General features: G+C 43.5%; 1 protein-coding gene across 2 annotated transcripts in view; it reads right to left on the reverse strand.

Moving 5' to 3' along the window:
• Positions 1-14,790, reverse strand: part of LOC129528719 (solute carrier family 35 member F5-like) — a 53,151-nt gene that overhangs the window by 16,249 nt on the left and 22,112 nt on the right. The window contains exons 10-14 of one of the 2 annotated variants that reach the window (XM_063701893.1): positions 13,611-13,668; positions 12,535-13,443; positions 7,487-7,654; positions 4,424-4,511; positions 1,427-1,491 (exon numbers count right to left, since the gene is read on the reverse strand). In XM_063701893.1, coding sequence (XP_063557963.1) covers positions 1,427-1,491; positions 4,424-4,511; positions 7,487-7,550 — 217 coding nt within the window. In that variant the 5' untranslated portion in view covers positions 7,551-7,654; positions 12,535-13,443; positions 13,611-13,668. Of the gene's footprint in view, positions 1-1,426; positions 1,492-4,423; positions 4,512-7,486; positions 7,655-9,884; positions 10,000-12,534; positions 13,444-13,610; positions 13,669-14,790 lie in introns of those variants that run through there. The other variant, XM_055370666.2, reaches the window with a different exon arrangement.

Below are 14,790 nucleotides of genomic sequence, written 5' to 3' on the forward strand. Positions count from 1 at the left end.
CTGCAAACACATAATTTATACTTTTTAATGTTCCGAAATAGCTAACATAATACAGATCTCACAGTACATGAATAATAAATACTGATTCTCTTTATTAACTCTCAAAAACATTTAAACTTTTCTAAACAGCTAAATAATGTTCTGCCAAGTGGTCATATTCAATACTTTAATCAATTATTCAAAAGACGAATGTTTTATTACTTTTTTTAATTATTTTCAAACTTTTTTTAAAGCTAAGGAAAAGCCTGTCAACAAAATCTTGCATACACATGCACATACCAAATACATACATTGTTTTATATACACAAAGCTGCTCTGGGTGAGAAAGAGGTGAGGAGGTTCAAAGCACAGCTCACTGGGTAGTAGCTAGGAATAATTCAGAAAGCATTGTTCTATTCAATAAACCTCAAATATCTAAAGAAGTATTCAAAGAGAAATAATTAATCTAGGTTTATTTTTTATTATGAGGTCTCACTATGCTGCCCAGGCTGGTATTGAACTCCTGGCCTCAAGCGATCCTCCCACCTTGGCCTCCCAAAGCACTGGGATAACAGGCATGAGTCACCATGCTCAGCCCAGCTAGGTTCTGATTACTTTTGTTTTTGTTAAGTCTAAGCAATGGATCAAAATCTAAGTGTTCACCATAGCAGTAACTATGAATCAAGAATCAAGAGTAAATGACAATATTCGTGGGTGAAGATATGACAGCAACAGGAAATTTGTATAGCCTCAAAGTATCCCCCACAAGATGCTTATTACTTACAGTGGGAAATATTAGTAACTTTACACTGGAGTAGGGTGGTTAATTTTAACCACCTTAAAATTAACATTACCAGCAACAGGACAAATCAATATCATGTGCCTTTTGGTAGAATGCACTGATCAGGAAACAATATCACTTCCATTATATTCTTACCAAAAATGCACAACCTCAATTTAACCAAAGAAAATGTCAGACAAATGCAAATTGAGGAACATTCTACAAACCAACTAGGTGGTACCCTACAAAAGTGTCAAGGTCATAAAAGACAAGAAGACTGAGGAACACTTCTGCATTTAAAGGAAACTAAGGAAACACGACAATTAAATGCAATAAATGATCCTGGATCAGAAAAAGAACATTAGTGGAAAAAATGGCAAAATTTGAAAAGGCTTTACAGATAACAGTATCATAATCAACGTTAATTTCTGATTTTTATAACTGTATAATATTTATGTAAGTTGTTAACATTTGAAAAATCTGGGTGAAGGCTATGAGAATTCACTAAACTATTTACGCATTTTTTTATGTTATTTCCAAAGGAAAAGTTCAAAAAAAAAACACCCTGCTAGGGCCTACCCTTCGTACGTTCATCTGTGCACATGAGCACGCACATGTAACTTTCTTGTTTACTCTAACAGAGAGAATCCAGAGTCAAGTACTTACCTATTGTACCTCTTCCAGCAGATTTTTCAGACCCTGACAGGTTTACCAGTACAACACCTCCAATGCTATGAGAATAACAGTCATTAATGATGAGCTAAAGAATTCTGAAAAGGCTAATCATAAAGATAAAAATTATTTATAAGTGATCAAGACTAATCTCAACTTTGGGTAAAACTATCAAATAATTTAGCAATTTCAATAATAATATCTAACAATATCAATATAATATAGTGTTATATTTGTATTAACTCATTTAATCCTCACAAAATGTACAATATTATACCTTATAAGGAAGTCTTATTACTGCCATTCCCATTTTACATGTGAAAGCTAATACATAAAGAGGTAAGGTAACTTGACCAAGATCACATAGCCGAGACTGAAATACAGGCAGTTTTACTCCAGAGTCCAGTGCTTCTATGTGCTATGCTATCCACTGTCTTTCAGTTAAGAATGAATTAACCTACTTGTCATCCCTTTCCAATCTTTCTTTTGGATTATACAAATATATCAAACCCATATAAATCCACCAATGGTACTACTCTTGCTTATTGGTAAAATCTAAATTAACAGTAAAACTATCCTTATGTGCTTAAACAATTTCACTAATCTCATGATTTTAGTGGATAAAAATAAGACTGAATTAAGGATGTAGAGATATCAGAGGTCATTCATAAACTCAATTGTTATTTTCTGGGCATCTAATATGGGCAAAGCACTGGGTTACAGAAGTGAACAATACAGATGTGGTTCCTGTCCTCAGGGAACTCTTTACATTGTCTATTTCTATGAATCTTATAAATTGTAACACGTTTTCAAGTAGATGAGATATTGCTAATTAAAAAAAAATTAGCCTAATTCTCTCACCCTGATGAGAAAGACCAGTGTGGCAGTGGGAGAGGAAGATGAAAGAAAATATGTATTCCCTTACGGAAAGATGTCATCAGAACTCAAGTGTAGTCCTTACATTAAATATGCAAACCCTTCAATTAAATCATCACAATTTTCTGTAATAATCACTGTTCATATTCAGATTCAGCTATTATTTATTGAGTATCCACAATATATTAGAAACCAGGGATTTTGTTTCCATTTAAATGATGATTATTATGATAATGGCTAAATATAGTGAGCACCTCCTGTTGTGTATCAGACATTGTTCCAAGCACTTTAGAACTTCTACTCATTTAATCCTCATAATAATCCTATGAGAGAAATCCTATTATTATCCCCAATATACAGATGAGAAAATTGGCACAGAAATGTAAGGAACTTGTTCAAGATCTCAAAACTAGTAATGATGGAGATGGGATTGGATTCCAAGTTGTTTGGCTTGAGGCCACACTCTTGTCTCTCAATTGATGAAATGAGATTTCTTTGCTTAGATTCCCTTCAAGATTGTTGCTATGTAAAATTCTTTTTATAGCCTCAGAAATTGAATCTCTTAGTAAAACGCCAATTCAAAACAAAATATTAAACAATGTTTAATACATAATTCTTAAGAACATATACTTACTCAAAAAATTTCTAAGTAACACTTTTTTTTAAAGGTACAGATAGTAAATATTTTAGGCTTCTGGGCCACATGGTATTGCAATTCAGCTCTGCCTCTGTAGTGCTAAAATGGCCATAGACAATTTGCAAATAGATGAGAGTGGCTGTGTTCTAATACAATCTGATTTACAAAACCAGCAGCTGACCCAACATAGTTTGCCAACCTCTGTTCGTCTACCTACTTTAATGAGAAGAAGTAATGTACTCTGTCAAAATACTTACAAGTTCAATATTTTATATCCATTTCCTTCTTTATCAAGTCTTTATTAAGATACCATGAAGAAAAGTTATAAATTAGCACATATTTTAAATAAAGTTAAATAAAACCTCATTTACTTCTCCAATACAAACATATTTCCCTAATGCAAAAATTTGCTCGGCTTAAAACATTAGTAAACCATGTAAAAGAATAAATCCCTAGTGGCCATAAAGTCTAAATGATAAATTAGTTGGATCAACCAGCTGCCCATTGGAGCAACCGTGGTTAATTTACCCTTATAACTAAAAAAGAAAAACATTTAATATTAAGAGCTACCGGTCTTCTATGATTGCCCAATACCAGACACTTCATAGCTATTACCACTAAACTTTAAAACAAGGCTGCAAGGTAAAATAGATAATATCATTTTCTCAACTAGGAAACCCTTTCAGAGTTTAAGGAAACTGCCCCAGGGCAAACAGCAGAGCTCTTATTCAATCTCAGCTTTGATAACCAAGAAACACTACTCTCCATCAAATCATCCTGCTACCTTCTCTGATTTTGTTTCATAAAATAAGTTTTATTAAACCAACACATCTTTTTTCAATACTGTCTATGGGCAAAGCCCTATGCTAGGTCTTTGATGACACAAATATAAAACAAGGCTATGGCCTTCAAGGGTTTACAAACCAGTAGGGAAGGCAAGACAAACATACACAAAGTTAAATTAAAATATTTAAGTATAGTTATCAGCAACACTCATATTATGCAGTAGTGCAAAACTGCCAAATGAATTATACAGAAAATAACTGAAACATCACCTGAGGCTTAGACAATTAGAGAAAACTGAATGTTAGCTTTCTAAGAGAAGTAGAAAAAGGAGAAATAAAAATCAAAACAAAGAGGGGAAATTGCCTTAAGAAAAAGAAATAGAAACTTGGGAGATTATGAGGATTAAGCTGCCACATTAAGTGTGAACGTCAGTCCAATACTTGATGAGTCTGCAGACACATGAATGGGAACCAAAGCAGCCTTGGGGTTTTCCCTCTGGTTACCCTACCCAGGAAGGTTTAGAAACCTAGTGCAGGATGTGACAGGGCTAAGTAGCATCATGTCCACTTAAAGCCTTCTTTTATCCACATCTTTCTTTGCTCTTACAATACAAACTACCCTGGTGCCACTATCAGAAATTGTAATATTGTATTTTTAAGCAGAGTAAACTAGCTATCACACTATATGCTTACCTTAAAATTACAGCTAATAGTTTAGAAAGGGTAAATCTATCTCCACTCTTACTTGGAAATACTGCAGCAAGGATTAAGGTAAAAAGTCCTATGAGGAGAAAAGAATTTAAAAATGGTACATGAGTTTAAATACTGTCAACATTTTTACTACCAACTTCATTGTTTAAATAAGCAAATTATATACCTACCTTTCAAATTATTTTTGTCACTCTTAACTAAGAAAATGACTGCAGTTAAGTAATGACTAGACTGAAATGTTTAAAGTTCATGCATAAAATAGCCTCCAAACTAAACCATGTTTATTTCAACAGTACAGATCAAGTACAGTCCTATTTATTTTAAACTAATAGGAAACTTAAATCTTATTCAGAGTAACAAGCTGACATCATCATAATCAAGCCTGTGTCCCTAAAGTTACTTTTATAGCTTTAAAAATACTTTTGTCTTCCAGATTTGAAAGGTGATTCAATCTTAAAAATAAAACACCTATCATAGGGCAAATTATAGTTCTGAAATAAGCAATTAAATTTTAGCCAAAGGGTCTAGAAAAAGATCTCTGGAAAGGATGTGTGAAGGGAAAGGCAACTACAATACAAAAGGCCAGCCTATAAAACTGTAATATGTTGTTATATAAAAAATATTGTAAAGTATTTGAAGGAACATAAATAGCACAGGCTAAGGCATGAAACTACAGTCATGCTTAACAACAGGGATAAATATAGAGAAAATGTGTGTCTTTAGGCAATGTCAGCCTTGTGCCACCATCATAGAGCATACTCACACAAACCTAAATGGTATAGCCTACTACACAGATAGGCTATATGCTATAAGCCTATTGCTTGTAGGCTACCAACTTGTATGGCATGCTACTGTATTGAATACTGTAGGCAACTGTAGCACAATGGTAAGTATTTGTGTATCCAAACATATTTAAACATAGAAAAGGTACAGTAAAAATACAGTATTATAATCTTATGGGACCACCATCGTATATGCAGTCTGTTGTAGACTGAAACATCATATGCAGCACCTGACTGTATACAGATTAAAAGGCAGTTATAATAGACTAATGTATATTAGAACTAATGTAAGAAGCTATAACAAGATTAAAATGTTGTACATGTACACATATATATACCAGAAATACACTGATTTATAATGCAGATTTTTAAAGACAAATTTCTTACTGGTAGTTGAAGATAAAATATTAACTATAGCAACTTGTGTGTCTGAAAGTGCTTCTTGATATGACAAATTTGCCAAAAACCACTAAAGAAAAAGAAAACCAAAGTGAACCCTAATGAAAGACATGTTTACATCTGTCATTACAATTCAGAATTCCCTTTTTTGTTCTCCTCCTAAATACCGTTCTCACAAGATGTTTTAAAAGCTGCTTTGTATTGAAAAAATCACAGGCTCCCAAAAAAGACAAACATTTATAATCAGACCAAAGACCATGCTACCCAATTGCCCTTAAAATTTAACAATAGTTGGTTAACAATTAGCATTCAGGTTTTTTTTAATGAGTAAAATCAAGTATCAAATCAATTTAAAAATTTGCTTTATCTAGGCTGCATGTAGTGGCTCATGCCTGTAATCCCAGTACTTTGGGAGGCTGAGGTGGGTGGATTGCTTGAGCCCAGAAAGACCAGCCTGGGCAACACAGTGAAACCCCATTTCTACAAAAAAAAATACAAAAATTAGCCAGGCATGGTAGTGCACACCTGTAATCCCAGCTACTCAGGAGGCTGAGGTGGGAGGATTACTTGAGCCTGGGAGGTTGAGGCTGCAGTGAGGCATAACTCCCTCACTGCACTTCAGCCTAGGTGACAGAGAGACCATTTCTCAAAAAAAAAAAATTGCTTTATCTAAGTACTGCTGACACTCTGTTAAGTTTATCTAAATCATATTTAAATTTGAGAAAATTCTCCAACATTAGAATATATACAGATGAATACAGCATAATGAGAAATCTATTAAACCAGATGATGTGCATGGATATGGATGGACCTAGCTAGCTAGCTGGATTGAAAAATAAAAGGCTATATTCACTTTGGAAATTTAGAAATGTCCTATGAAAATGATAATTTATTGATTAATTGTGATTGCTTTTCTGAATCTCAGTTTGGAGACACAACCCAAAGAGTTCTCATAACTTTGGATACAGTGAAGGAAGTTTTCCAGCTATCAGGACTTTTTTTAAAAAATTCTTTCTTCTCTTCCACTTATCTAGGTTAGGATGGAGAATAAGAAATAATACTTTTTTTGATGACGGTTGGCAGGATGTGTGTGTGTCCAAAGTTCAGTAATTTTCACTGATAATTCATCCATTTTTTTGTGGATAACACTTTTTTACTATCTGAAACAATGCTACTATGAATATCTTAATTCTAGTACACACCTGCCACCTGGTGCATAAGTACATGAGTGTCACCAAAGCATATACTAAGAGGTAGATTGCTGGGTCAAGCAAACTAAACTAATGGCTGGTTTTTGGTGTCTCTGTTACTTACACTGGTTGACTCGAAGAGTTATTCCACCAAATGACTTATCTCTATTAAGAGAAGGACATCTCTCGATCTCTCTCAGAGCTTGTGGCTGAGTAGTTTTACACTAGTATTTACATTGAAAAGAAGTAGTAGAGACACATGATTGTAGAGCACTACCAGAACGCAGCAGATGGCTGAGAGCCTAGTAGTCTCCATTCAGTCCATACTGTACTCAAGGCTGAAGCCAGAATGAAACTGTGGCAACGTGGTTCTGATTCCATCTGCAATCCTTTGATTTCCTAGATAATTTCACATGCCTATCTAGATAGGTCTCGAACTCCTGACCTCAGGTAGTCGACCCACCTCAGCCTCCCACAGTGCTGAGATTACAGGCATGAGCCACCACGACCTGCTAGGAGTTCACGCTTTAGTTGGGGAAAATATACAATAAGCAAGCCAATTTTTAAAAAGAGAACTGCAATTAGAGTTAAATGCTACAAAGACAATCTCACAGGAAGATGGGATGTAGAATGATAAGGCTCTCAGAATAGTAGGAGAAACTATTGCTTCTTACGATGTTTGTCTTTCTTTGTATCAGTGCTCAGCTGAGTCTGCAGTGCTTCAGAGGCAGCTTTCATTTTATAAAAATCTATGATTTCTCCTTCCAGTTGTTTTTCTCTTCCTCGAGCTTCCTTATCTCCTCCTGTTGAATCATTTTAAGATGCTCGAATTTGTCCTGCAGCTGTGAAACCAATGTGCAGTTGTGACACCAAAGCAGTGTGGCTGAACACCCAAAAGAATATGCTTTTTTCTGATTATCAAACAAACCCAAATCATCACAGTAGAGCACGATCTTAATAACAATCTCAAAAACTCAGGAGTAAACACTCAGATATGGAATTTTTCTTTTCTTCTTTTTTCCTTTTATAAGATGGAGTCTCACTCTGTTGCCCAGGCTGGAGTGCACTGGTGTGATCTCAGCTCACTGCAACCTCCATCTCCCAGTTCAAGTGATTCTCCTGCCTCAGCCTCTTGAGTAGCTGGGACTACAGGCGTGCACCACCACTACAGGCGTGTGCCACCACACCTGGCTAATTTTTGTATTTTTAGTAGAGATGGGGTTTTGCCATGTTGGCCAGGCTGGTCTCGAACTCCTGACCTCAGGTGATCCACCCACTTTGGCCTCCCAAAGACTTTTTTTTTTTTTAAATATAGAGACAAGTTCTCAGTACGTTGCCCAGGCTGGTCTCAAACTCCTAAGCTCAAGTGATCCTCCCACCTCAGCTTCCCAAAGTGCTGGGACTGACTGGATGCAGTGGCTCATGCTTGTAAACTCAGCACTTTGGGAGGCCAAGGTGGGAGGATCTCTTGAGCCCAGGAGTTCAAGACCAGACTGGGTGATATAACACAATAGTAAACTTCAACAGGAGAGAGAATCTGTAAACTTCAATATAGATCTTCTGAAATTATCCAGTCAGAGGACAAAGAAAAAAAGAATAAAAAAGAGAAAAGAAGGCTGGGTGTGGTGGCTCAAGCCTGTAATCCCAACACTTTGGGAGGCCGAGGCAGGCAAATTAAGAGGTCAGGAGTTCAAGACCAGCCTGTCCAACATGACAAAGCCCCATCTCTACTAAAAATACAAAAATTAGCCGGGTGTGGTGGCACACGCCTGTAGTCCCAGCTACTCGGGAGGCTGAGGCAGGAGAATCGCTTGAACCCAGGAGGCGGAGGTTGGAGTGCAATGTGAGCCGAGACCACACATTACACTCCAGCCTGGGTGACAGAGCATGACTCTGTCTCAAAAAAAGAAAAAGAAAAAAAAAAGAGACAGAGAAAAGAAAGCCAACAAGACACCATTAGGCAAACCATTGTCAGGTTATGGGAGTTTGGGAAGGAAAGTAGAGAAAGGAGAAGAAAGCTTATTTAAAGAATGGCTGAAAACTGCCTAAATCATGGGAAAGATTTACACATCTAAATCCATGAAGCTTAAAGATTCCTAAAGAGGTTCAAACCAAATAGATACTCACCAAGTCACAATGTAATCAAATAGTCAAAAGTTAAAGAAACTTTGCAGGTCAGGACAGAATCGAATAATACATTCAAAGTGCTGAAAGAAAAAAACTGCCAGCAACTAATACTATGTCTGACAAAGCTGTCCTTCAGAAAGAAAAAAGAAATAACGTGTTTCCTCGACAAACAAAGCTGAGGGCATTCAGGACCACTAGGTCTACCTTAAAAAAATGCTTAATGGAGTTTTTCAAGTAAAAATGAATGAAGTTGGGAGCGGTGGCTCATGCCTGTAATCCCATTTTGGGAGGCTGAGGTGAGTGGATCACCTGAGGTCGGGAGGTCAAGACCAGCCTGGCCAACATGGCAAAACCCCACCTCCAGTAAAAATACAAAAAATTAGCCAGGTATGAAGGCCACTGAGATCGTGCCACTGCACTCCAGCCTGGGTGACAAGAGTCAAACTACATTTCAAAAACTAAAAACAAAACAAACAAAAAAAGCAAAACTTGAGGCCTGGCCTTCTGCTCCTCTCCAACCTCCCCTTCTCTGGGCCCAAGCCACCTTGGCTGAGGAGGGGGTGAGGAGGTGTGAGCCCCCGCCAGGAACCCCCTGCCCGGACCAAGTACTCGACCCCCAGGCCTGCATTCAGTGAGGCCTCCCGTGGCGTCAGCATGTTCGTGTGGAGGAATGTGGAAGGTCACTCTGCACCCGTGTTCCCCTGGTACTCCATCCCCTTCCTCACCCCTCCCTGCAGCCACATGAGGCCCAGCAACCTGCCAGTCACTCAGTGGCCTCCAACCAAAGAAAACAACCTGCCAAGTTGGCAGCTGTTGCTCATGAGCGTCCACCAGGTGGCACAGGGAGTGTTGACCCTGGGCGGCCCCCTGGAGCCACCTGCCCTGAAAGCCCAGGGCCCGCAACCCCACACACTTTGGGGGTGGTGGAACCTGGTAAAAGCTCACCTCCCACCATGGAGGAGGAGCCCTGGGCCCCTCAGGGGAGTCCCTGCTGGACAGTGAGACAGAGAATGACCATGATGATGCTTTCCTCTCCATCATGTCTCCTGACACCCAGTTGCCTCTACCACTCAGATGATGTCAGGCCCAGTCCCTCAGTGCCCTGCGCAAGGAACAGGACTCATCTTCTGAGAAGGATGGACGCAGCCCCAACAAATGGGACAAGGACCACATCCGGTGGCCCATGAGTGGCGGTCATGATCTTCAGCAAGCGGCACCAGGCCCTGGCAGGGAGCACCAGGGTCACTCCAACCAGGATATCCGGACGGTCAGCCAGATGCTGACTCTGGCCCAAAGACTTCTACTCAGTATGGAGCTCCAGGCCACTTTGCAGCCCCTGGTGAGGGAGGTGTACATACCATGAATTGTGGGACCTTCAGAGCTTTTCACTTTTCGGAAAATAGCTCCTGTAGGGGCTACAAGATGGAGTGTGAAGAGGGCCTTGGGCCACAGGGAGGTGCCTGTGGACTAGGGGGAGTTCATGCACCCCTTCTTTCTCCAGAGGGGCTGGACTCAGTTGAGTATGGGGGTGGGGGCTCCTGCACTTCGACACAGGCAGTGGGAGGGTTTTCTCCCCATTCCCTCTGCACTCCCAACTTGAGCTATACTTTTTAAGAAAGTGATTCACCCTGCCTTTGCCCCCTTCCCCAGAACAGAACACGTTGATCATGGGCGATATTTTTCATTGTGCCAAACAGTTGCCATGACCGTCATTAAACCTGTTTAACACCAAATAATAAGGAAAATAAAATAAAAAATTCGGGCTTGGTGCAGAAACTCACCCCAAATAAATCACCTACCAAAATATTTACATAATGGTGGAAATATTCCAAAATTCAATATTTTGGGATTTATACACAAAAGATAAACAAATTAGAGGCCAAGAGGCTGCCGGAAGGGAAAAACGGGGCCTGGGAAGGCCGTTGTGAGGAATGAGCTGGGCCTAAAGAGGCCACTGGCAGGCGGGAGCTGGGCCTGCTGAAGCGGCCGAGAGGCAGGAGCTTTGGACTCGGGAGGCCGCAATGAGGCGAGAGCTAGCTGGGCATGGAGAGTCCGCTGTGAGTCCGCTGTGAGTCCGGGCCCGTGCAGGCCTTCGAGAGGCAGGAGGCCGGGCCTGCAAAGGCCCACTGGAGGTCAAGTTCTGGGCCTGAAGAGGCCACCAAAAGTCAAAAGCGGGGCCTGGGAAGGCCGCCAAGAACCATGAGCTGGTCTGGGCTGAAAGAGGCCACTGGGAGGCAGGAGGAGCTGGGCCTGGAGAGGCTGACTCGAGGAAGTTTTGCACCTGGAGAGGCCACCGAGAGGACGGAGCTGGGCCCGGGGAGGCCGACTTGCTGCTCTTCCAGGCCCAATTTCAGGCCGACTTGACGACGACTTGGGCCTGCAGAGGCCGCCGGGAGGCCAGAGCTGGGCCTGGAGAGGCCGACTTCAGGACGATTTAGGCCTGCAGAGGCCGCTGGGAGGCCCAAGCTGGGCCTAGAGGAGCCCACTGACCTTGCCATTGGAGGGCAGGAGCTGAGCCTGGAGAGGCCACCGTGAGGCCTGAGCTGGGCCTGGGGAGATTGGCTTCGGGAAGTGGTGGGCCTACCAGGGCCGCTGGGAGCTGGGCAGGAGCTGAGTCCAAAGACGTTGTTGGGAGGCCAGAGTCAGGCCTGGAGACACAGCCGGGAGGAAGAGCTGGGCCCGGAGAGGACGCCGGGAGGCTGCAAGTGGGTCTGGAGAGGCCGATTTGAGGAGGCCCGGCCTCCGCCTCCCGCATGGCGGCCTCTGCAGGCACAGCTGTTTCTCCTGGTTGCATCTCCCGCCTCCCAGCAAACAAGCTTTTTTGGCTCAGCTCCCGCCTGCGTTTGTACACCCCGAAGTTTCTGCAACCAAGCTCTTCAGACCCACATCCCGCCTCCCAGTACCTGAACAGTACCAGCTCCGGCTGGAGAACAGAGTCTGTAGGCCCCGCTGTTGCCTCCCAGGGGTGTCTCCAGACCCAGCTCTCGCCCCACCACGACCTCCCAGGCCCAAGTCGCTGCCTGCCTCCCAGCAGCCTGCGTGCAACCCTGCTCCTCCCTCACGGTGGCCTGTTGAGGCAGGGGCTCACGCTGACCTCTCTCAGCGTGGGAGGGGCCGGTGTGAGGCAAGGGGCTCAGGCTGACCTCTGTCAGCGTGGGAGGGGCCCATGTGAGGCAAGGGGCTCACGCTGACATCTCTCAGCATGGGAGGGGCCGGTGTGAGGCAAGGGGCTCATGCTGACCTCTCTCAGCGTGGGAGGAGCCAGTGTGTGGCAGGGGCTCATGCCTCTGGGCAGGGTACCAGAGGCATGGGCATCAACAGGCCACCGTGAGGGAGGAGCTGGGCTGCACACAGGCTGCTGGGAGGCAGGCAGGGACTTGGTCCCAGGAGGCCGCCGTGGGGGCAAGAGCTGGGCCTGGAGAGGCCCCTGGGAGGCAAGAGTGGGACCTGCAGAGGCCACTCTCCAACCATTGCTGGGCCCGTACAGGCCACCGGGCGGCAGGAATTAGGCCCGAAGAACTTGGCTGGAGAAAGTTCAGGACCTACAAAGGCGGTTGGGAGCTGGGCAGGAGTTGAGCCAAAAGAGCGTGCTTACTTGCTGGGAGGCAGGCCCGGGAGATGCTGACTTCAGGACAACTTGGGCCTGCAGAGGTCGCCGGGAGGCCCAAGCTTGGCGTGGAGAAGCCCACCGACCGGAGACCATTTGGGGTCTGCAGGTGCCATCGGAGGGCAGGAGCTCATCCTGGAGAGGCCACCGTGAGGCCTGACCTGGGCCTGGGGAGCGTGGCTTGAGGAAGCTGTGGGCCAACCAAGGCAGCCAGGAGATGGGTAGGCACTGAGTCCAAAGAGGTTGTTGACAGGCAGGAGTCGGGCCTGGAGACACAGCCAGGAAGAGGAGCTTGGCCCGGAGAGGACGCCTGGAGGGTGCAAGTGGTCTGGAGAGGCCGACTTGAGGAGGTTTTCAGCCCAGAGAGGCCGCCGGAAGGGAAAAACTGGGCCTGGAAAGGCTGTTGTGAGGAATGAGCCCCATGGGCCTGAAGAGGCCACTGGCAGGCGGGAGCTGGGTGTGTAGAAGCTGCTGAAAGGTTGGGAGCTTGGCTTGGGGGGTCCACAGTGAGGCAGATGCTGGGCCTGAAGAATCTGCTGTGAGGTAGATGTTGGGACTGTAGAGGCCGACAGGAGGCAGAGGCTGGGCCTGGAGGGGCCAAGATGCAGGAGCTGGGCCTGGAGAGGCTGCAAAGAAGCATGAGCTGGGCCTGGTGAGGTCGACTTGAGAAAGCTCAGGGCCTGGAGAGAAGGCTGGGAGGCAGGAGCTGGGTCTAAAGAGGCCATTGTAACGATGGAGCTGTGCCTGTGGAGGCTGTTGTGAGGCAGTAGGCTCATCTGCGGAGACTGCCATGAGGTGGGGTATGGGCCTAAATAGGCCACTGTGAGTCATGAGCTTGGTCTGTAGAGGCTGACTGGAGAGAGTTCTGGGCCTGGCGAGGCTGCCGGGAGGTAGGAGCTGGGCCAAAAGATTTAAGCACATTTACATTTGTTAGGCACTTTATTTCCATTATTACAATAGATAATAATATATTTAATATATTAATATATTTAACATATTAATATATATAATAAATATATATTTATTAGATATCCAATATATAATAAAATAATTATAGAACTCACCATAATGTAGAATCAGTGGGCGTGTTAAGCTTGTTTTCCTGAAACTGGATGGTCCCACCTGAGCGTGATGGGACAAAGTGACAGATCAATAGGTATTAGATTCTCATAAGGACAGCACAACCTAGATCCCTCACATGCACGGTTCACAACAGGGTGCGTTCTCCTATGAGAATCTAATGCTGCTGCTCATCTGAGACGGTGGAGCTCAAGCGGGAATGTGAGCAAAGGGGAGTGGCTGTAAATACAGACGAAGCTTCCCTCACTCCCTCACTCGACACCACTCACCTCCTGCTGTGTGGCTCCCTACGGCTCCATGGCTCAGGGGTTGGGGACCCCTGCTCAAGTGCATCCAAAGCGACCCTTCCCACACCAGTCTTCATAGTGGTCAAGGGCAGCAACCACTTAGCTCCCAAGGCATGTGCCTCAGCTGGCATTTTGTCACAATCAACAGTAAGTGGTAGCTTGAGTCATTGTGAGGTCACTTCCTGGAAATCACCAGCATCCCATTTCCCACCGGCAAAGAGCTCAGCACTGCCCCCTGGGAAACCAAACCTATGCCCAAATCCCATCTGTGTGGGTTTATCTCCTGGGACCCTTCCTAACATATTAGTCAGAGTCCAATCAGGAAGCATAAACCACTCAAAAGTTTAAAGTGGTAAAATTTAATACGGAGAATTATTCATTATAACAGGTGAACAGCATAATGAGAGATTGGCTAGCACAAAGTAAAGAGAACTCTAGAGAATACAGGACTAGCCCAGGCCAGGCATGGTGGCTCATGCCTGAAATTCCAGCAATTTGAGAAGCTAATGCACGAGGATTGCTTAAGGCCAGGAGCTAGAGACCGGTCTGGACAACACAGTGAGACCCTGTCTCTATCCAAAAGAAGAAAAAAGTTAGCTGGGAGTGGTGGTGCACACTTGTAGTCCCAGCTACTCGGAATGCTGAAGTTTGAGCCTGGGAGGTCAAGGCTGCAGCGAGGCATGATTATGCCACTACAGTCCAGCCTGGGACAGAGCAAGACCCTGTCTCAAAGAACAAAACAACAAAAACTGTTTACAGACAGAAAAGAGATAGAGCTAATAAGCTGAGGAAAGATGTTGAAATGTGACAAGTAAAGTAACATGAGGTCTTTTGTCTATTTAAAATAATCAAACAAAAAATGACTTACTAAATTATA

The sequence above is a fragment of the Gorilla gorilla genome, chromosome 20 (assembly GCF_029281585.2).
Source record: "Gorilla gorilla gorilla isolate KB3781 chromosome 20, NHGRI_mGorGor1-v2.1_pri, whole genome shotgun sequence".
Taxonomy (NCBI): Eukaryota; Metazoa; Chordata; class Mammalia; order Primates; family Hominidae; genus Gorilla; species Gorilla gorilla.